Source organism: Oncorhynchus kisutch, linkage group LG19, assembly GCF_002021735.2.
Source record: "Oncorhynchus kisutch isolate 150728-3 linkage group LG19, Okis_V2, whole genome shotgun sequence".
Lineage (NCBI taxonomy): Eukaryota > Metazoa > Chordata > Actinopteri > Salmoniformes > Salmonidae > Oncorhynchus > Oncorhynchus kisutch.
In genome coordinates, this window is record NC_034192.2 from 17,374,334 (window position 1) to 17,398,863 (window position 24,530).

The 24,530-nt window shown below is 41.5% G+C and overlaps 1 protein-coding gene across 2 annotated transcripts in view; it reads left to right on the forward strand.

Annotated features, from left to right (window-relative positions):
- LOC109865044 (chemokine-like protein TAFA-5) overlaps nucleotides 1–24,530 on the forward strand; it is a 165,767-nt gene that overhangs the window by 72,440 nt on the left and 68,797 nt on the right. For both annotated transcript variants that reach the window (XM_031798461.1, XM_020453159.2), the window contains exon 2: nucleotides 7,087–7,236. In XM_031798461.1, the coding sequence (XP_031654321.1) occupies nucleotides 7,087–7,236 (150 nt within the window). The remainder of the gene's footprint in view (nucleotides 1–7,086; nucleotides 7,237–24,530) is intronic.

Genomic DNA, 24,530 nt, shown 5'->3' on the forward strand with positions numbered 1-24,530 from the left:
AGGCCGTCATTATAAATAAGAATTTGTTCTAAACTGACTTGCCTAGTTAAATAAAGGTTAAATAAATATATATATAAGGGGCCCCAAGGCCCATCAAAGTAAAATCAATCACTCATTCTGGTCTTGTATACTTGCTGCTGCAATGGACGGTTGTCAAATGACCTGGTACAAAAGGGCAATCCTAATGTGTTTCTGGGATCGCACAAAGAAATAATGGAGGAAAGGAGCATGTCAATAATCTTGCTGTGTGTTAAGTTGTATGCCTGGCCAAGTTAATCCATCTTCTATGTTGTTGATGGAGGTCTCATTTCGCTGAAGGGCCGGACACATACATTTCAATCAGCTATCTCGCCAGCCCAGATGACAACAGGACAGAAGAATCATACATCAATCAGGCCAACGCGTTAGTTTTGTTCAACCGTGTTAACAATGTGTCTCAGTGTATGTGACTGTATGTGACATCCATTCTTGTGTGGATGATTCAGTCTCATAGAGGAGTTTGTGGAATGGACACCGTTCTTTTAATACAAAGCCCCGAGATGGATGCAACACAAGATATATTGGTCACACCCGTCACCGGTATGCAAAGGAATCCATTTGGACTGTAGATTACCAATCATTAACAGTACAACAGTGGAGTAAGACTGGCGCGCGGAAGGTACTCTGCCTGGCTAAAAGCAGCTGGAGACACTCATCAAAGTCACTCTGGCTCTTTCTGCCTCTATGACACAATGTGCTCCAGCTCCAAAGTGATCCACATATTATATATAATGAGACAATGGTGGGCACAGAAATGTTCTCAGCTTCAGTGAAGAAATACATTATTATTATTATTTCACAGGGGGCTCTGACAGAGGGAGAGACAGTGAGTGGCTCCTTTTTATGCAGGGGTGTAAAAATAAAACTAACTCTGCCGCTGTGCCTGATGCAACGCACACATGACAAGTCATTATCCTGCATCATCTGGAGAGGCAGGGAGGAGGAAGAGGAAGGGGAGGAGGAGTAGGAGGAGGAAGGGTGCTAAGTGTAACATGTGATGAAGAGCAGAGGAAGAGAAGGGGGGGAGAGGAAAGGAGGAGATGAATAAAATGAATGGAAAGTCTGAGATGAGGAGGGGGTGAAGTGAAATCCGTGTGATGAAGAGCAGTGGAAGACAAGGGAGAGAGGAAGATGAAATAGGAGGAGAAGAGAGTTAAGAGAAACCTGGGATGAAGAGCAGAGCAGAGGAAAAGAAGGGGAAGGGGGAGAAGATGGGGAAAAGAAAGAGGAGGAAGTTAAGTGAAACGTCTGACGAAGAACAGAGGAAGACAAAGGAGAGAGGGAGAATAAAGAGACAGGGATGAGGAGGAAGTTAAGTGAAACGTGATTAAGAGCAGAGGAAGACAAGTGAGAGAGGCAGAAGAAAGAAGAGGAGGAGAAGGGGGAGGATGAATTGAAATCTTGAGCTCTCACATTGTTCTTTAGTCATAGGCTCCTGCTGGGAAGGACACAGTCAGAGATTAAAAACCCCTCATCATACATTATGACATGGTGCAAAGGCAGCCGACATCACAACCCCATCAAAAACCATCACAGCGTAACACAAGACATCACAGCCCTGTGTTCTGTCTCTGCAGATCTGCATCAATTTATCAGATACAGGTATGTGCTGATGAGTGCTGGTGGGATGATTTCCTCCTATCTTTACATAGAGAGAACTACATTTGTAGCTTTTGGCTCTTATAAGGTGGGAACTGTTAGATGTTTTTGTAATTTTCAACAGTATGAAACTGTATAAACTGAATACAGTAGATTACTGTAGAATGCACAGTATTCACATTTGGTATACAGCACACTAAGTCTGTTCTGTAATTTTGACAGTAAAACACTTGAATGCACAGTAAAATACCATAAATGTGTTTTACAGTATTAATTATGGTGCATTGTGGGTAAATGTTGTGGGCGGGACAGTCACTGGCTCATTAACATAATTTAAGGCATGCCTTGTAATTGGCTGTATTGTTTGCACCCGTGAGTGAGAATGTATTTTAGGAATTCTACAAACCTTGTCCTGATTCACCTCAGTACCTGAATGGCCAATTGAAAAATACAGTACCATACTGCATTTTTGGAGCGCCACTTTTTTTTTTTTGCGCTAGTAAGTATATGGTGTTGTTTCTCACTCATTAACACATTTTGAGACATGTCTTGTAAGAGGCTATTTTTGTGCTGTACCAATTTAAATGATTTGTGGTTCTCCAGCAATCACATTTATATATTTGCCCTGTAGTCTCTGTCAGTTTAGAAGCCTTTGTTAAGGCCTGAAGTGCAAGTGGTATAAACGCCAAATATCAGTTTGTATGCTGTATTATATAGGCCAAATGAAATATTCACTATAAGCAATTGCTGATTCTCAATACCATTCATCAATGAAGTAATATATTGCTGTTTTGCTGTATATTTACTGCAGCATACTGTACATTTTGGTGGATCGTGGAGAAATATTGTGGGAGGAGAAAGAATCGCTGTCTCATTAACATATTTTAAGGCGTGCCTAGTAAGTGCTATATTTGTTGCACCTGTTAATGAGAGTCCTTTACCAAGTGATACACTACGTGGCAAAAAGTATGTGGACATTTGCTTGTTGAACATCTCATTCCAAAATCACAGGCATTAATGTGGCTTTGGTCTCCACTCTATTGGGAAGGCTTACTGCTAGATGTTTGGCAATTAGGCCTGGCTTGCAGTCGAAATTCCAACTCATCCCAGCGGTGGTTGATGGGGTTGAGGTCAGGGTGCTGTGCAGGCCTGTCAAGTTCTATGACACCGATCTCGACAAACCATTTCTGTATGGACTTAGCTTTTTGCACAGAGGAATTGTCATGCTGAAACAGGAAGGGGCCTTCTCTAAACTGTTGCCGCAATGTTGGAAGTGCAGAATTGTCTAGAATGCTGTAGTGTTAACTTAAACTGATATTTAGGGGCCTAGCCCAAACCATGACAAGCCGTCCCAGACCATTATTCCTCCTCCACCAAACTTTACAGTTGGCACTATGCATTTGGGCAGGTAGCAGTCTCCTGGCATACGCCAAACCCAGATTCGTCCGTCGGACTGCCCGATGGTGAAGCGTAATTCATCACTTCAGAGACAACATTTCCACTACTCCAGAGTCCAATAGCAGCGAGCTTTAGACCAATGCTTGGCTTTGCGCATGATAATCGCAGGCTTGTGTGCAGCCGCTCGGCCATGGAAACCCATTTCATGAAGCTCCCGATGAGCAGTGTTTGTGCTGACGTTGCTTCCAGAGGCAGTTTGTATCTCAGTAGTGAGTGTTACAACCGAGGACAGACAATTTTTACGACCTACAGCACTCGGCGGTCCCCTTCTGTCAGCTTGTGTGGCCTACCACTTCGCAGCTGCGTCGTTGTTGTTTCTTGACGTTTCCACTTTGCAATAACAGCTCTAGCAGGGCAGAAATTTGACGAACTGACTTGTTGCAAAGGTGGCATCCTGTGATGGTGTCATGATGAAAGTCACTGAGGTCTTCAGTAAGGCCATTCTACTGCCAATGTCTGTCTATGGAGATTCACACCTGTCACCAACAGGTGTGGCTGAAACAGCCAAATCCACACATTTGAAGCGGTGTCCACATACTTTTGTTTAAATTGTGTATTTTGTAACAAGATACGTTTGAGAGTTGTAATTTGTATTTATAAATATACAAAACACTTTTCTGTACCATTTTGTACAACGGTTCACTATTTTCTGGCCCACTTTCACACTGCATTGGTATCAGGATTCTGATGGCTCTATGGTGTGATAAAAGTGTCTTCTAAATTAACTAAATATAAATGCATATGTAAAAATGAACAAGTATTATTCCAATGAGCTCCACCCTAAAAACAAGGCCAATAATAATAACCAGTGTGCTTTGCAGTTCGTTTTCAGTTCGTTTTCATTTTCACATATACATATATTTACATTTTGGTCATTGAGCAGTCTATCTATTAAGTATTAGTATTAAACTAAGGTAGATAAACAACAATATTTCACAGTCGTAAAAAGTGAAACGCTTCCGTAACCGTTACTGAGAATGTTGTTGCTGTTCGCATTTGCTCTTTGCAAATGTATTTCTTCATATAAAAACACAAGATTTGATGTATTTTACTGAAATACATTTCAAAATCGAATTATTTTGTAGTTTATTTTGATATGGGGGTCAAGTAAACTACCTAGTGTCCTCTTAGTAACATGCTGTGACACAGTATGGGTTTGTTTACCTCTCTACCTTGACAGATGCACAGGCTAAAGCATACACAAGTGATCCATATATACAAAGTCTTCATGCTATATTTATTTATTTTTTCCCCCCATTTTTTTCCATTCATCCTGAAATATTTGGAAGTTACATTTGGAAGTGAAACGATACATACGCTGTACATCCTAATGTGTGCTAAAGTAGTGTACACACACACACACACACACACACAATCTGCATTTAAAGTAATAGGCAACCCCTATCGGCACACCATTCCACTGCAAATTTGTCTCCACAGCATTCTAGCATCGCGTTCTTGATGGATCACTATTACCCTGAGAGTGACCCGGTAGTTAATTATGTTTCTGTGGTGACTAAAGGGCCAGATTAAATCACACCTCTGACCCTGTTGCCAATCACAATTACCAATTCCTGGCCCTGATAACCCTCGCCGGATGAGACCTGGGGCCCCCAGCACAGTCCGGGGTTAATGGGAGTGCAGCAAGGGGAGGGAATCACACAGGATTGTGTGTGTATTTACATATACCTTAGCCAAATACATTTAAACTCTGTTTTTCACAATTCCTGACATTTAATCCTAGTAAAAATTCCCTGTCTTATGTCAGTAAGGATCACCACTTTATTTTAAGAATGTGAAATGTCAGAATAATAGTGGAGATGATTTATTTCACCTTTTATTTCTTTCATCACATTCCCAGTGGGTCAGAAGTTCACATACTCAATTAGTATTTGGTGGCATTGCCTTTAAAATGGTTTAACTTGGGTCAAACGTTTCGGGTAGCCTTTCACAAGCTTCCCACAATAAGTTGGGTGAATTTTGGCCCATTCCTCCTGACAGAGCTGATGTAACAGAGTCAGGTTTGTAGGCCTCCTTGCCCACAAACTTTCTATAGGAATGAGGTCAGGACTTTGTGATGGCCTCTCCAATACCTTGACTTTGTTGTTCTTAAGCCATTTTACCACAACTTTTGAAGTATGCTTGGAGTCATTGTCCATTTGGAAGACCCATTTGTGACCAAGATTTAACTTCCTGACTGATGTCTTGAGATGTTGCTTCATTATATCCATATAATATTTATTCCTTATGATGCCATCTATTTTGTGAAGTGCACCAGCCCCTCCTGCAGCAAAGCACCCCCACAACATGATGCTGCCACCCCCGTGCTTCATGGTTGGGATGGTGTTCTTCGGCTTGCAAGCATCCCCCTTTTTCCTCCAAACATAACAATGGTCATTATGGCCAAACAGTTATATTTTTGTTTAATCAGACCAGAGGACATTTCTCCAAAAAGCACGATGTTTGTCCTCATGTGCAGTTTCAAACCATAGTTTTTATGGTGGTTTTGGAGCAGTGGCTTCTTCCTTCCTGAGCGGACTTTCAGGTTATGTCGATTATAGGACTCGTTTTACTCTGGATATAGTTACTTTTGTAACTGTTTACTCCAGCATCTTCTCAAAGTCCTTTGCTGTTGTTCTGGGATTGATTTGCACTTTTCGCACCAAAGTGCGTTTATCTCTAGGAGACAGAACGCGTCTCCTTCCTGAGCGGTATGACAGCTGCGTGGTCCCATGGTGTTTGTTCTTGCGTACCATTGTTTGTACAGATGAACGTGGTACCTTCAGGCATTTGGAAATTGCTCCTAAGGATGAACCAGACTTGTGGAGTTATACAAAAAAATTCTGATGTCTTGGCTGATTTATTTTGATTATCCCATGAAGTCAAGCAAAGAGGCACTGCATTTGAAGGTAGGCCTTGAAATACAGCAACAGGTACACCTCCAATTGACTCAAATGATGTCAATTAGCCTATCAGAAGCTTCTAAAGACATTACATAATTTTCTGGAATTTTCCAAGCTGTTTAAAGGCACAGTCAACTTCTGACCCACTGGAATTGTGATACAGTGAATTATAAGTGAAATAATCTGTCTGTAAACAATTGTTGGAAATATTACTTGTGTCATGTAGATGTCCTAACCGACTTGCCAAAACTATAGTTTGTTAACAAGAAATTTGTGGAGTGGTTGAAAAACTAGTTTTAATGACTCCAACCTAAGTGTATGTAAACTTCCGACTTCAAATGTAATATATATATATATATATATATATATATTATGGAAACTTTGGATAGGATTCTTCAATGAAGTGTTTGTTTTCATTCAACAAGAGATGACTAGTTCATTTTTTTCACTTCAGAAATACTGCACCAAACATCTTAGTTAGATGTAAAATTGCGCGGCTAAGACCTCCCTTGGCAAAAACATCTAAATGAATGACAGATTTCATGATTTAGCTTAGATTAATTCTGACTATTTTGAGGAAGTGTATACTGGCTAGGTTGTTGCCACGGCATCTCAAGAGGGACAAACAGTAATATCGCTGCTTTTGTCTCGTGTTTCAAGCAAGGGTCTTTTTAAGAAAGTAGGTGAGGCACAGACATTTACTTCGCCTAGCCGAGTTGTAACTTGGCCTTGAAAGAAAGGCCTTACTGTATGTAATGTATTGTCATAAAGAGTTACATTTTGTTAATACTGTTGGTGGAACTATTCATAGAGGGTTCTAGGAAGAACCTTTTAGAGGATAAAAGTGTTCTTGGTAGAACCCTTTATAGATGGTTCTAGGCAGAACACTTCATAGAAGTTTCTTCGTAGAACCATTTACAGGGGGTTCTATGACGAACCCTCTCTGCAAAGGTTTCTCCTTAGCACAAAAATGGGTTCCCCTATGGGGGCAAACTGAAGAACCCTGTATGGTTCTACTTTTTCCCCTAATAGTAGTATGTTCTGCCACTTTGACATAATGTCCTGTGTATGTGTATGTCACTTCCAGGTCAACTGGCGGCGGGGACATGTGAGATTGTGATGCTGGACAGGGACAGCAGTCAGCCCAGGCGGACCATCGCCAGACAGACTGCACGGTGTGCCTGTAAGAAGGGACAGATCGCTGGGACGACAAGAGCCATGCCAGCCTGTGTGGACGGTAAGAGCTTTTTACATCGTTGAGAACAAGTCTGGAGTGATCTTTTACAGTGTGTGGCCAACTATGTGGGTAAACAGGTGGTGTGTAGACCAGAGTTGGACATATTAGCCACTGAAATAGGCCTATACTATCATCAATACTGAAGATGCATTGCAGTTTGAAACATTCAAACTAACCAGTACATTTTCCAAGCATATAGTAAGGGTTGTGATTGCTCTGTTTTTGTCAGAAAGACTGCTGGAAGAGCTCAGTGATGTCATGTCAGTGAATCATTTCTTATACCTTATGCTTAACATTAATCTGATGCTTTGGCATGGATCCGTCAGTGAAAGCTCTCTTATGTTCTTGTGGTTTCCAAGTTCCCTTTGACGTTCCTTTTGTCAGCAGGGACAGTATGCCATGAATGTAACACATTTTTTTCCTACCCCCCCCCCAAGCCAATTCTATTGCTATTTCTCTGATACCCTTGACGTGTTCATGTGTATGTGTGTCTAATAATGAGTAGAAGGACCAGACATCATGACATGCAATCCCCCACCACATACACCTCACACCGAGCTCCTTGCTTTGACTCAGGGGTTTGATATTTGTATCTTGGCCTGTGTGTCTGGCTCCCCTCTGTTCCCTAAAGTCAGTGTTATTTGTTCAATTACTTCCTGGATAACACACAAGGAGTAGCCCATTACACTGGCAGAGAATAAGACAGAGACTAAAAGAAAAATAAACAACTTCGATATCAGTCATTTCAGTTCTCAAGGTCTGGGCCAGTATTGAAATCCTACATTTAAATCGATACGATCTGAGCCTTTCCGACCAACACAATCGCTGTCCTTATTCGTCAACCCTCAATCTCTACTCCTGATGGTCACCTCTCGAGAAGGATAATCCAAATGAGACCCATCACAACCAAGACAATCCAAATTCGGGAATTGAATCCTGATAGAAATTCTGCAAGATGATCTATCCAATGAGTCATCTGCAACATATTGAATACCGAGAAGAATATATCATCCATTTACTCTCTGTATTGCCATTACAAAAGAGTTATTCTGCTGGTTGAGTGCTACACATATCTTGGAAGCAGTTTGTTCAAGTGGAGGACAGGATACATTTCATCTTCCCAACTTCCCCATTTTATAAGTCCTCTCAGCCCAATTGAACCCGTTTCACTGCGGGCCGACGTGATGTTTTTCTTGTGTTGCATAAATACAGACTCCCCTTATTTGCCATTTCACTCTCCTGATCCCTTTAGTTATAATAAACAAATGAATTTACAAGGTTCCATAAATGTTTGGATGTACTGGTAAAGTTACCAGGTTGTTAGCTAGCTAGCTAGCTAATGAGTTAACGAACGAGCAAGGTGTAAAACCACGAGTAGCTTTAGAACAGCCTGCGACATGGTTTATGAATGTAAAATGCAGTCCCCCAATCTGTGACAGGAAAAAAATAACATTGATCTGGTAATATGGGTCAGATCTTTTGAAGTGTTTGTGATAGAAACAAGCGGTTTCGTTGAATTAATGGTGCACGCAGGATACTGTCACATATTCTCCCTCTCTGGCCTTTAGGTCATCAGGCTGCTGATTATCCCGCACACCTGTCAGCATTGTCTCGCGCACCTGTCACCATTTTCTCACGCACCTGTCACCATCATCTCGCGCACCTGTCACCATTGTCTTGCGCACCTGTCACCATTGTCTCGCGCACCTGCACCTCATGACGCCTCACCTGGACTCCATCACCTCCTTGATTATCTTCCCTATATCTGTCACTCCCCTTGGTCCTTTCCTCAGGTGTTATTGACTCATGTCGGTGCGTTGTTTATGTTTAGTGTTCATTGTTACAGAATAACACCTCACCTAAGGGAAGCATCAGGGAGTGCTTTTTAATTTAATATTTTGTGTCAGAGTATTGACGTCGGGCCCGGGATGTGCTACAGGCTCTCATCCCTCAGCCGGATCGCCGGGCTTTCGTGCCTCCGCCGGCACGCCAGGCTCCCCTGCTTCCACCTCATCAGGTTCTCATGCCTCAGCCGGATCGCCATGCTCCCCTCCCTTAAACGATCTGTCAGGTTCCCACGCATCTGCAGGGGTGTCCACTCTTGATCCCCGAGTTCGTCCACTTTGATGGCGTCCTGCGGCTGGAGCCACGCATTGGAGGGGGTACTGGCAGGTATACTCCCTCTAGGTCATCAGGCTGCTGATTATCCCGCACACCTGTCACCATTGTCTCGCGCACCTGCGCCTCATGACAACTCACCTGGACTCCATACCCTCATTGATTATCTTCCCTATATCTGTCACTCCCCTTGGTTCTTTCCTCAGGTGTTATTGACTCTGTTTTCATGTTGGTGCATTGTTTGTATTTCGTGTTCATTGTTTTTTTATTTATTAAAACACTCACACCCTGAACTTGCTTCCCGACTCTCAGCGAACTCGTTACAGACACTAACGAATCTGCGCTCGAGGAAACAACAGCCTTATCATTACTACAATTATTTTTAAAATATTTGAGTTTCTTTGGGTCGCACTGGTGCTCCCAAATTAAAACTTTAGGTTGCACAGCGAAATATTTGGTTGCACTTTAAAGCCATGTCTGTGTTGGCTTTTGACACTTACACATTCAACATGACAAACTGAGTTGGAGACGGTCTCCAATTGGCCTCTGGGAACTATACCCATTGAAGTGTGAAAGTACCAGGTTTTGTCAACTAAATGCAGCTGTTCCTGCTACTGCCACAGCCTTTTATCAAATTGGCTGGTCTCTTGTGTTTATGAAATGGATCACAACATTTTCTTTGCAACTTTGGGTATAAAACCAATAGATTTTTGTTCATGATGAAAATAAATTGAATGTCAAGCCAGTCCTCCATGAAAGCAATTCAGTTTGTCCTTCTCTTAGCAACCTACTGCTTCTACCCAACTCTCCTTGAATAGTTAACAAATGGCAGCTCTCTGAGAGGGCCCTCCTTATGGTGCAATCTCATACAAAGACTTTTCTTCCAAGCCCAAAACATTCATGGATAAATGGACTAAAATGTTATGACAACCCTAGTGCTGAGAAAATGTTTTAACAACTAATCAATGTCGGTTCAATTATTCAGAATTCCATTGTTTTTGTGAGCTCACTGCAGACATTTCTCAGTTTCTGTAGAGATACTGTAAGTCAGATCAAGTCCAAACTGTGCGATGTAGTAGGGTGTTGCGATTGAGAGGCATAGAGAGCAGCTGCTTTGCGAGGTATCTCTACCTGGAAATACACGATCGAAATGATTGATATTCAGCAGACTTAAAAGTATGCCTTATTGACTTTGAAGAACTACTAAAATTGTGATTTTTGTCAGACAGCATAGACAGCAGCTCTATATAGATGAGATGATGAATTGGGATGAAATGGTAAAGTCATCAAATAAAACATGTAATATACACAAAAAATGTAATATTTTATTCAAGTAAAGTAATGTGAATAAATGATGGTTGATAAGGGATGAGCAGAAATTGACGGTCACTACTATCATGGGTCTTTTATTATCTGTTTTGGTCTGTGTTACAGCATTCAACCCACATGATGCATAGTGCATTTTAATGTGAAAAATAAATCATCGAAACCAAAATCCAAAAACCATATTTAAAAAAATAATACAACCGAAACTGAACCGACCTCAAAAAGCCCCAACTACTAATTGTTCAGCACAAGACAACCTTAAAGTTATAAACCTTTGCATGGCAGTTGTATTTATTTCAATACAATTATTAGAAACATTTTCTAAATGTAGTGTGATTAGTGACATTTACCATTAAGCCCAACCCTATCCAGTACCATTGCAAAACATTATACAGTGTGTGTTTTTTACTTTTACCGTTAGAGACCATTAGAGACCATACCATTGAAGCCATTATAACTTCTGTAGCCTAATAATGTGCTTGTTTACCAGGAATGAACTAATCCAGACCTTTTTTAAAGGGAAAAACCACAGAAGTGCCGTTTCCTGAACACAGATTAGGCCAAAGAGAAGGACAAACTGAATTGCTTTCACAGAGGACTGTCTTGAACTGTGAGGATGACCACAGAATTTATTTTCAGAATTAGCAAAAGTCATTGGTTTTCTACCCAAAGCTGCAAAGAAAACGTTGGGATTGATTTAATCAACACAGGAGAGCAGCAAAATGGATAAAAGGACGTGGCAGTGGTAGGAACAGCAGCATATAGTGTGAAAAAACTGTTACTTTCGCACTCATTTATGGTAAATAATGCAAGTGACTTCGATGGTTAATTTCTCTGAACAAGGGAAAAAAACGGATTCCAGATTCAAAGGGAATACATTACATAAGATAAAAAAGCAATAGCCCTGCATCGCAGTGCTAGAGGCATCACTACAGACCCGGGTTCAATCCCGGGCTGTATCACAATTGGCCCAGCGTTGTCGGGGTTAGTGGAGGGTTTGGCCGGGAGGGCTTTTATTGGCTCATCGTGCTCTATCGACTCCTTGTGGTGGGCCGGGGCTGACCTCGGTCATCAGGTGAACGGTGTTTCCTCCGACACGTTGGTGCGGCTGGTTTCCGGGTTAAGCGGGCATGTGTTTGGTGGGTCATGTTTTGGAGGATGCATGACTCGACCTTCGCCTTCCGAGCCCAGTGGGGAGTTGCAGTAATGAGACAAGATTGAAATCGGTGAGATAAAGGGGGGGGGGGGGGGGGGTGAGCAATACTCCAAGCCGCAGCATACTACTTGTCAGACATAAAGAAGTGATACTGTTTACTGGTGATACTGTATACTGGTTGTTGGGATGGGCTTGGCGTTGTGTGTGGGGTGGCCGTGGGTGGCTTTTAATCATTTTATTGGATTCCTCATGTCTTACTCATTGTTAGTAAGAAGTTGGGACCAAATCGGATGTTAAGTACTATATTTATTGACAACTATATGAAACCAATTAATTAAAATATCCAATTTTGGTGCAATCATTTATTGTAGCTTAATTTCCCAGAAATTATATTTCAACAAAATAATGTTTCAGGAATGCTAATCTTATCTCTTTATAACTACAGAAACAATTTCAGCATGCCCTGAAATAGTGGGTGTTGAATTCTCTTTCTTGTGCTTTTTGAGGTGGAACGACCCATAAGGGTTAAGTCACAGGTTAGATGTACTGTACATTTGTGTACACTGGCTCTCTGTGTCGTATACCCGTTGTTTTGCACAGCACTATTATTGCATGAGACAGGAAGAGACTGGAAGAGAGAAATATATACAGATGTAGGATATTAGGCAGGAATGCAAACGTGTCGTCTATTCAAGATTGAAAAAGGCTTCTAAAGTTTGTACATTTCACTTCGGAGTGGCAGACTTGATTTGCCCTAACAAAAAAATGTGTTAACCCCTACAACAAAATGCCCATTAATTATAATCCACATAAGAATGAACATTTCCTGTTACTTTCACAAGTTTGGACAGCACAGTACAGTACTGTACAGTAAAGACAAGTAGAGTAGAGAATAGGTCAGTATAATACTGTACTGTACAGTAGTGTTTAGTACAGTACAGTAGAGCACACTTGAGTAAAGTACAGTATAATTGACTGTAGTGTGCTGTACTGAACTATACTCTGTTGTGCTGTACTGTGCTCTACTGTGCTGTACCATGATGTCCTAACTTGTGAAAAATAGAAGTCTATGATTGGTACAGATTTGGTCCGGTCTGTACCAACCAAATGTGGCCTTGCTTGTGGGTGTAGCTCATTAGAATAATAGCCAGCGTGTAGAATAATATCCAAACAGGCAAAGGAGGATATTACATGTTTGTACCTTTGTGTACCTATTCAGGTACATCACCATGAAGAGAATGACATTCATAATCCTGCATTTCTGTACAGCACAGATTAGGGAAACATTATGTAATTCTGTCACAGTCATTATGTTAGCTTGTGTTAATCTACTGCACTTACTGTAGTTCAATAACCAAAATAGATTTTTCAAACTCAAGGTGTCATATCATAGCTGACACCCCATTATTTCCGAAAGAGATCGGAGTAGATATTTAAGAGTTTTGTTCACATAAACTGAGGGAGATTCTGTTACCAATGTCAGCTCAGTACATTCCGTTTAGTATGAACTGCAGTAGCTGTAACAAGGAGGAAAGGGTGTTGGTGTGTGTTGGGAAAGGAGGTTTAGTGATCTAGTGAATCATAATGGTGTCATGACCCTCTCTGCTTGGTGAGGATCAAAGGTGCCATATCAGCTTGACAATGGCTGACAGATAGCCAGACGACCCCTCTCTCCTACTGGAAAGTAGAGGGGGGGAGTTGGGGCGTTTTGATTTTTAACTTAACAGCCAGTCATAAATAGTTTGCAGAAACTCTCCATCTGGCTCTCTAGTATGGGAAGACTGAAACCTTTTTGTCCCATAGGCTCTTTGCTGCCAAAACCTTTATGTCAATAAAAGGAAAACATTGGACATTATTCCTGACATTCAAATGTTAGGAATGGTTTGTGGGCATCTCAATAATAATCATGGCATAGTGTTTATTATTTTGTGATGTCATTAAGGATGGTATAACAAACTAACTGTAACTCTAAAAGTATACGCATTCTACTTGTTTAAAATATATGATTAAATAGGAGAATACTTTTGTGACGACGGCAATGTGATTTTAGCCTTATGAATGAGAATTGTCTGAGTTGTACCCAGTCAGTAATCACGCCCAAGTGAGCACAGACATCGTGTCGGCGTGATGGAATGCCCCTTTTTAAAGCCTTGGTAACAATTTACATTAGACCAAAACATGCTGCTGGCGTGTAAAGTGGTCGGGAGCCTGAACCTGGATAATCAACCACTAAGAGACCAAAAGACCAAAAGATGTTGAAATGGTTAGAAACTCTGAAGCTCTCAACCTCAACACTACAAGAGAATATAACCTCACCCGAGAGACCAGAAACATTCACAGTCTGCAGCTGTGCATGTAAGTGATCCTAGAACTTTGACTAAAGACCCGAGGTGGGTAGGAATAATCCCATCTCAGACAACCAAAATATAGTTCCAACATCAGAAGGATATTTTCTAACAAACACTCCAAGACCAGAGAAGCTCTACAACTAAGAAGGACATTGTGACCTCTGGTGGACAACCAAAGCTTTAAATCAAGCCACTCCCCATAGACGGATTGATTGGTTTCGACAGAGAGACGACCATCAAGGAGAGCTACGCATAAATATATACAGTGAAGTCAGAAGTTTACATACACTTAGGTTGGAGTTATTAAAACTCATTTTCAGCCACTCCACACATTTCTTGTTAACAAACTATAGTTTTGGCATGTCGGTTAGGACATCTACTTTGTGCATGACACAAGTCATTTTTCCAACAATTGTTTACAGGCAGATTATTTCACTTATAATTCACTGTATCACAATTCCAGTGGGTCAGAAGTTTACATACATTAAGTTGACTGTGACTTTAAACAGCTTGGAAAATTCCCGGAAATTAGGTCATGGCTTTAGAAGCTTCTGGACGTATTTCAAGGCCTACCTTCAAACTCAGTGCCTCTTTGCTTGACATCATTGGAAAATCAAAAGAAACCAGCCAAGACTTCAGAAAGAAAATTGCAGACCTCCACAAGTCTGGTTCATCCTTGGGAGCAATTTCCAAATGCCTGAAGGTACCAAGTTCATCTGTACACACAATGGTACGCAAGTATAAACACCATGGGACGATGCAGCCGTCATAACGCTCAGGAAGGAGACGCGTTCTGTCTCCTAGAGATGAACATACTTTAGTGTGAAAAGTGCAAATCAATCCCAGAACAACAGCAAAGGACCTTGTGAAGATGCTGGAGGAAACAGGTACAAAAGTATCTATATCCACAGTAAAACGAGTCCTATATCGAAATAACCTGAAAGGCTGCTCAGCAAGGAAGATGCCACTGCTCCAAAACCTCCATAAAAAAGCTAGACTACGGTTTGCAACTGCACATGGGGACAAATATCGCACTGTTTGAAGAAATGTCCTCTGGTCTGATGAAACTGTTTGACCATAATGACCATTGTTCTGTTTGGAGGAAAAAGTGGGATGCTTGCAAGCCGACGAACACCATCCCAACCGTAAAGCACAGGGGTGGCAGCATCATGTTGTGGGGGTGCTTTGCTGCAGGAGCGACTGGTGCACTTCACAAAATAGATGGCTTCATGAGGAACAAATATTATGTGGATATATTGAAGCAACATCTCAAGACATCAGTAAGTAAGTTTAAGCTTAGTCGCAAGTGGGTCTTCCAAATGGACAATGACCCCAAGCATACTTCCAAAGTTGTGGCAAAATGGCTTAAGGACAACAAAGTCAAGGTATTGGAGTGGCCATCACAAAGCCCTGATGTCAATCTTATAGAACATTTGTGGGCAGAACTGAAAAAGTGTGTGCGAGCAAGGAGGCCTACAAACCTGACTCAGATACACCAGCTCTGTCAGGAGGAATGGGCCAAAAACGTATTGTGGGAAGCTTGTTGAAGGCTACCCAAAACGTTTGACTCAAGTTTAACAATTTAAAGTCAATGCTACCAAACACTAATTGAGTGTATGTAAACTTCTGACTCACTGGGAATGTGATAAAAGCTGAAATAAATAATTCTCTCTGCTATTATTCTGACATTTCACATTCTTAAAATAAAGTGTTGATTCTAACTGACCTAAGACAGGGACTTTTTACTAGGATAAAATGTCAGGAATTGTGAAAAACTGAGTTTAAATGTATTTGGCTAAAGTGTATGTAAACTTCTGACTTCAACTCTATATTGCATTTCTTATCCAAATGAGCGGTGGTTTTTGTGCACTATCACTATTCCTTTGAGAGTAGGTTCCAATGGTACGATAAGTTTGACTCCCTTTATCCCTCTCTCTTCCTGACCCCTCCCTTTTTCATAACCAAGCAGTCATGCTATTGTTAGTCCACTAGGGACCTGTTTCATTGGATTACGTTTCTAATCAATAATCTATACTGTGTGTGTGTGTATGTTTATATATTCTGTGTCATTTAGTTAATTATTAAATAAATAATGAAGCCAATGTGTGTATTGCTGATTTATCAATAAGGTTAGGGTTCTTGCAGATATCAAGGAATATGCAATGTTCAGAGTGAGACTGATATGAGGTAATAGTAATTAATAAGTGACTGTTAACAAGATATATCTATATACCTTTCAAGAGTTTAATTCGGGAGATGGTAACTGGTGGTACATTTTCACGTGGTGCCCCAAATTCCCAATGAGTTCGTTGTTACATGATTAGTTTAATCGAGTAACAATTAAACATGGTTAATTGATTTGATGAATAACAGTCATCACATTAATGATAGGTACGTCATGACAATGGGTTTCTGTAGTAGACATCCAGATGGGGGGTAGGGAGGCTGGTGTGCCTAGCAGTCTTTCTGGGCATGTTAAACCGGCCTTTTGTTCTCTGGGTCAAGAGAGGAAAGGCCACCGGAATACAAATCAGACCGTAGGGATCGTCGTTATCTGCCATCTCTGTACGAACACTGCATAGAATGTTATGTTGGAGTTGGAGTAGGAGAGATCAGGTGAAGCAATGTATGATGTATACTTGCCAACTTGCCATTACTTGCCATTTCAAGATGGAGGGAAAGGAGGAATTTGATTGTCAGTTAAATGGTTAAATATGTGATTATTTTGGCAGCTTGAGAGCATGTCAAGGTTTATTTTAGGTAACAGTGTTACAAAACAACAATATGAGCATTTTCCTTAAAAACCCTAAGTTCCTTATTTACTGCATTTGGCAAAATCCATTTTGAACACAAAAGAGAGAGAGAGAGCGAGAGAGAGAGAGTCCTCGAAGAACAGAAACTATGCACCAGCAATTCTCGTATCCTCCATTGATAATCTCAACACTTCCACTAGCTCTATCAACACTTCCACTCCCCGGAACGTTGTCAGTGAAAATACTGGAGAACTGTCGAATGTCGAGCCATCACTGCTTTTTCTCCTACCAAAGAGAGAAGAGAAAAATACCACTCCAAGGAGTACTCTTCGACTCACTCTGAATTTGTTTCCTGAACCTAATGCAATGTTATTTCTCTAGGGTAGTTATATCAATGTCGTTTTTTTTGGGTGAGTTTACAATAAAACATATTGTGTAGGTTGTTTTCTGTGTGACAGGCAGAAATATAATTCACCAAGAAACCTGCATGCTTTTTCCTTCAGGGATGTCTACTGACATGTGACACAGATATTAGCATAGAAATAAAAAGTGTGGTATGTTATACCGCTCATTCCCACTCACTTCTCTTCCCATCTGTTAACATTACACCACTCTTTCTTTTCATTTGCTTATGCTAAATCACTCAGATTCATAAAGTTAAAAATAAAGTAATCCTAAGGGAACTAGCTATACATTCTGAACATGACACATCATCAAATCCCCCTCATACCTTGGGGGAGTTAACATGACATTCCACGAGAGTTAGCAATATCCTCCAGATTCAAGAATGACCTATGCATCAGGTGATACAGCACTGATGCAGTTTGAATTCACCAGGCAAAATAGCTTCCTCCTTATTCTCCTCTTTAACAAACAGCATTAACCGCACATCCTGTTTCTACCCATATCCCCCCCTTTCTGGATCGGACCGAGATGGATACACTTTCACGCCTGCTACGTTAGGTGAGATACACACAGACCACATATGCCTCCACGTGAGAGAGGAACGTACACAACACAATGACGAAAGAGACCGTTTGTGAAAGTATGCTTCATCTACAGACAGCTCTGCAGCATACTTAGGCGAATAGGGTGACTAAAGACAGTACAGAATGGGGGTTTCTACGAGGTGGGGGTAAAATGTCAGACAGGAATAAAAGGAGAAGAGTGGAACATATTATAATTATGTGTGGAATGCACAAGCCTTCTGGAAGATCTGATGAAGGAGAAGATGGCGGACAGGGAAAAAAGGAGGAAAGCGAAACACGTTTTGAGTTCACACAGAACTTTTGGAAGAGCTATAGAAGAAAAATGAAGTTGACGAGAGTGAGGATGAATTAACTGCGGCGGCAGGTGCAGTGAGGAACGCTGAGTTTGAACCTCACCCTGATAATGACAAAAAATAATTCTGTCCCAGTGGGAGTGACAATTTTTGAGAGAATGGATCTTTGCCTTCTGGTGTCAGGTTGGATGGAGAAGAGTTTGGGGAATGTTGGGTCGGTGAAAGTGATTCGATGTGGAATCGTGTTGATTTTTTTTAATCGCCTCTGCTATCCAAGGGGGGGTGTGCTCCATACCCCACGGCTGGGGACAACAACTGTGACTTGCTTTCCTATCCGGAGCAGGGTGTTGAAAGTAGTGATAACTGCAGTGATGTAAAGTGTTGAGGACAATCAACTGAAGTTGAAGCTTTCCGGTGTCTGTGAAGCCCGCCGTTTGGTGCGACGCAGACCTGGTGGAGTGCGTGGTGAAACAGAGAAGTCCCTATCTGTACTACTGAGTTTTGATGCAGTCTATAGCAGATGATGCCAAGTTAGTATGTTTCAGTTATCCCGTGAGCACTTTTGTCAAGGTTATGGTCATGTGGCAGCAGTGTGTAGGAGGGAGATTCCGAGAAGTGTGTAGGAGGACATGAGACAAAGCATTTGTGTAGTATCGGTGGAAAAAAGTTGTGTGTGTGTGTGTAAACTGTAGGGATACCCATGGTGCTGGAGATCAGAGGTGTCCAGTGAGAGATAGGGAGGTTGAGGTTGCCAGGATCAGAGTAGTGCAGAAGGTTTCGTATGCTGAGGCAGTGAAGAGTAATAGAGGGAGATGGGTCCAGGGTGAGAGATGCTAAGAGGATACCTGCGAGTAGGCCGAGGCTAACAGAGAGTGATAGGAATAACATGTGCTTCAGTAAGGTTGGTTTTTCGGCATTCATGGCCAAGGTTGTACCGCAGGAATGGAACCTAAATCGCAGAGGACAGATATTGTGGTGGCAGCTGCAGAGAAGTACTTGGGTGTATGAGATTTCATTGCAGAAGAGTTAGAAGGTGTTTTGAACGGTAGTGTCCTGTCCTCCCAGGCTGCTGGCCTAGAATCAGATAGGGCCAAAGTAGTGGAATAGCGGTGAGGTTTTAATGGGTGCAGGGTTAGTTGGTAGGGCAATTTTTTCACAAAGTGTAATGAATTCCTACTACAGGTGCACAGCCAATACAGTAGGTGGTGGCATGCACCTATTATAAACTCAGCAAAAAAAGAAACGTCCTCTCACTGTCAACTGTGTTTATTTTCAGCAAACGTAACATGTGTAAATATTTGTATGAACATAATCATATTCAACAACTGATACATAAACTGAACAAGTTCCATGGACATGTGATAGACAGAAATTGAAAAATGTGTAACTGAACAAAGGGTGGGTCAAAATCAAAAGTAACAGTCAGTATCTGGTGTGGCCACCAGCTGCATTTAGTACTGCAGTCGATCTCCTCCTCATGGACTACACCAGATTTGACAGTTCTTGCTGTGAGATGTTACCTCACTCTTCCACCAAGGCACCTGCAAGTTCCCGGGCATTTCTGGGGGGAATGGCGCTAGCCCTCACCCTCCGATTCAACAGGTCCCAGACGTGCTCAATGGGATTGAGATCCGGGATCTTCGCTGGCCATGGCAGAACACAGACATTCCTGTCTTGTAGGAAATCACGCACCGAACGAGCAGTATGGCTGGTGGCATTGTCATGCTGGAGGGTCATGTCAGGATGAGCCTGCAGGAAGGGGACCACGAGGGAGCAGCATGTCTTCCCTGTAACGCACAGCGTTGAAATTACCTGCAATGACAACAAGCTCAGTCCGATGATGCTGTGACACACCGCCCCAGACCATGACGGACCCTCCACCTCCAAATTGATTCCGCTCTAGAGTACAGGCCTCGATGTAACGCTCATTCCTTCGACGATAAATGCGAATCCAACCATCACCCCTGATGAGACAAAACCGCGACTCGTCAGTGAAGAGCACTTTTTGCCAGTCCTGTCTGATCTTGCCTACCGTCTGTAAGCTGTGTCTTAACGACCGTTCCACAGGTGCGTGTTCATTTGTTTATGGTTCATTGAACACACACGGGAAACAGTGTTTAAACCCTTTATAATGAAGATCTGTGAAGTTATTTGGATTTTTACAAATGACTTTGAAAGACAGGGTCCTGAAACATTTTTGCTGAGTTTCTTTGTTTGCGGACCGCCATAATACCAAAGAAGAAGAAATACATTATGGGAAGATCAGAGAACATTAGATGGCTGGCTGGCTGGCTGCTACGGCCTGAGCAGAGATGCGATGCGGACTTTAAGGAATGAAATAAAACTATGTAATATACACAACTAAACTATTTTATTATTTCATTGTAATTTCCTATTTTTCTATGTGGACCTGACAGAGACCATTGAATAGTTTCCCTTGAATAAATATGTTCACTATTTTTGTATTTGGAATTTCCATTAAAAGCACAAATAATGGTAGTCTCATTTTTTTTATTATGCAATTAAATAGTTGAAACCGCAATTGAAAATCACAGTTTTTTACAAGCCGTACTGACCTATAAAAGCACTAATTGCTCAGCACTACATATTCATCCAATTCTCATTCCATTCAAATCAACTCAAATATTATTTATCATATGCGCCGAATACAACTTGAAATTCTTACTTACAAGCCCTTAACCAACAATAGAGTTAAGAAAATATTTACAATTTTTTTTTTTTAACGAGGCCATATACAGTGTGCTTGGAATCTATAAGGGTTAATAGTGTCCCACCTACTATTCCCTATAAAGTGCACTATAGGCCATAGGGTACCATTTGAGATGCAGGTCCTGAATGATACAAGTAGCTAAGGAGTAGTTCCACCATATGTTTTTGGGCCCTCCGCCACTTAACTGTTTTCTTTATTGCTGATACAGATAACTGCCAAAATAATGGAAACCCCTTGAGTAAATCAGAGTTCTGGCAGCTCTGTTATGGTGTGGGGTGCATTTTCCTGGTCCACTCAACCCCTTAGAGTGCAGGGTAAACTCCAGTAAATACTAACCTTCTACCCCCAAGCCATAAGACTGTTAAATAGTTAGTCCGGGTAGCTATTGGTTATCTATTTAACTATCTACAATTGACCCGTTTTGCACTAACTCGTTTGACTCATCACATACACTGCTGTTACTGTTTATTGTGTACCCTGTTGCCTAGTCTACCTCAATTACCTCGTACCCCTTCACATCGACTCGTTACTGGTACCCCATGTATATAGCCAAGTTATCGTTACTCACTGTGTATTTATTCCTTGTGTTATTGTCTTTCTCTCTGCATTGTTGGGAAGGGCCCATAAGTCGGCATTTCACTGTTAGTCTCCACCTGTTGTTTACAAACTATGTGACAAATATGATTTTATTTTATTTGACCTAACAAAGCAGGTGTAAAAGAAACACCTGAAACTAGATTCTTGACGAGTCTGTACGAGAATGAAAAAAAAAAAACACTGTCGGGGAGGTTCTCTTCTACACTGTTCAACCAATCCAGTAAATATTGGGGAGGAGTTAAGATGGAGTGTCGCCTTGTTAGCGTCCAAAAGCGGAAGTCACAGGCTCTCTTTCCTTATCCCCTGAAAACCGGACCCTCCGGTTGATGGAAACTCGGCAGAGGCTAGTAAATACACAGCTATTCTGCGTGATCACCTTCAACCTATGGTGAATCATTTCTATCCTGATGGGCGTGGATGACAATGTCCCCATCCACAGGGCACGAGTGGTCACAGAATTTTTTGATGAGCATGAAAATGTTGTAAACCATAGGCCGTGGCCGTCTCATAACCCAATTGAACACTTATGGGAGGTTCTGGAGAGGTGTCTGAGACAGTGTTTTCTACCACCATGCACAAAACGCACAAACATTTAATTTATTGTGCAACAGTGGTGTCGCATCCCTCCAATAGAGTTCCAGACACTTGTAGAATCTATGCCAAGGCGGATGGAAGCTATTCTGGCTCGTGGTGCCCCAACGCCCTATTAAGACACTTGTAGACTCTATGCCAAGGCGCATTGAAGCTGTTCTGGCTCGTGGTGCCCCAATGCCCTATTAAGACACTTTATGTTGGTGTTTCCTTTATTTTGGTAGTTACCTGTATATTGTGTATGCAGTGCCTCTATGCCTCTAAGTTAATGTCTTTTATTCCTTTCACTGTAATAATTACTCAATGTTGGCGGTATCTAAGCACTGTGTAAGTCACCTGCCATTTAGGGAAATCTAAATGGATCCCGTCCTATAAATATTCCTGTGATTAGAGAATGCTGTCTGTTATGCACCTCTCACAATGAAAGCTTGTATGAATAGTTATTCTCCCCTGATGTTTAGTTTGACAAGTCATCCTGTTAATGATCATCATTGCTTAAGTAACTCTCCATCAAGCTAGCTGCATATTCACTTGCCAAATTGACACTCCTTCAATCCCTCTACTTCAGATTTCAACACCTAAGACACATATCCTTCCCAGTGGTAACTCTCCGTTAAGCTAGAGACTGTAGCTACCTCTGGCTTGCAAATTGACACAGCGGTCTAAGGTACTGAATCTCAGTGCAAGAGGTATCACTACAGGTCCTGGTTTGAATCCAGGCTGTATCACATCCGGACGTGATTGGGAGTCCCATAGGGCAGCGCACAATTGGCCCAGCGTCGTCTGGGTTTGGCCAGGGTAGGCCGTCATTGTAAATAAGAATTTGTTCTTAACTGACTTGCCTAGTTAAATAAAGGTTAAATAAGAAATTAGATCTGTGTTTTTGCATGTACGTTGTTTGGTTGATTCAATTTATGCTACACAAAGATACAGTGCCTTGCGAAAGTATTCGGCCCCCTTGAACTTTGCGACCTTTTGCCATATTTCAGGCTTCAAACATAAAGATATAAAACTGTATTTTTTTGTGAAGAATCAACAACAAGTGGGACACAATCATGAAGTGGAACGACATTTATTGGATATTTCAAACTTTTTTAACAAATCAAAAACTGAAAAATTGGGCGTGCAAAATTATTCAGCCCCCTTAAGTTAATACTTTGTAGCGCCACCTTTTGCTGCGATTACAGCTGTAAGTCGCTTGGGGTATGTGTCTATCAGTTTTGCACATCGAGAGACTGACATTTTTTCCCATTCCTCCTTGCAAAACAGCTCGAGCTCAGTGAGGTTGGATGGAGAGCATTTGTGAACAGCAGTTTTCAGTTCTTTCCACAGATTCTCGATTGGATTCAGGTCTGGACTTTGACTTGGCCATTCTAACACCTGGATATGTTTATTTTTTAACCATTCCATTGTAGATTTTGCTTTATGTTTTGGATCATTGTCTTGTTGGAAGACAAATCTCCGTCCCAGTCTTAGGTCTTTTGCAGACTCCATCAGGTTTTCTTCCAGAATGGTCCTGTCTTTGGCTCCATCCATCTTCCCATCAATTTTAACCATCTTCCCTGTCCCTGCTGAAGAAAAGCAGGCCCAAACCATGATGCTGCCACCACCATGTTTGACAGTGGGGATGGTGTGTTCAGAGTGATGAGCTGTGTTGCTTTTGCGCCAAACTTGTATGAGCTGAAAGTTTAGAGGGACGGCCAGGTCTTGGTAGATTTGCAGTGGTCTGATACTCCTTCCATTTCAATATTATCGCTTGCACAGTGCTCCTTGGGATGTTAAAGCTTGGGAAATCTTTTTGTATCCAAATCCGGCTTTAAACTTCTTCACAACAGTATCTCGGACCTGCCTGGTGTGTTCCTTGTTCTTCATGATGCTCTCTGCGCTTTTAACGGACCTCTGAGACTATCACAGTACAGGTGCATTTATACGGAGACTTGATTACACACAGGTGGATTGTATTTATCATCATTAGTCATTTAGGTCAACATTGGATCATTCAGAGATCCTCACTGAACTTCTGGAGAGAGTTTGCTGCACTGAAAGTAAACGGGCTGAATAATTTTGCACGCCCAATTTTTCAGTTTTTGATTTGTTAAAAAAGTTTGAAATATCCAATAAATGTCGTTCCACTTCATGATTGTGTCCCACTTGTTGTTGATTCTTCACAAAAAAATACAGTTTTATATCTTTATGTTTGAAGCCTGAAATGTGGCAAAAGGTCGCAAAGTTCAAGGGGGCCGATTCTGAACGAATCCAATCTGTTAGGAATTGGATTTATTGCACCCGTTACTGAGATGGTTGTCCCAGTTTAGATGATTGAGGTAGTCTCAGTAGTCAATCTTCCCTAACCTGGCAGTTATTCTGAATGCAGGTTGCGGGTGATTAACAA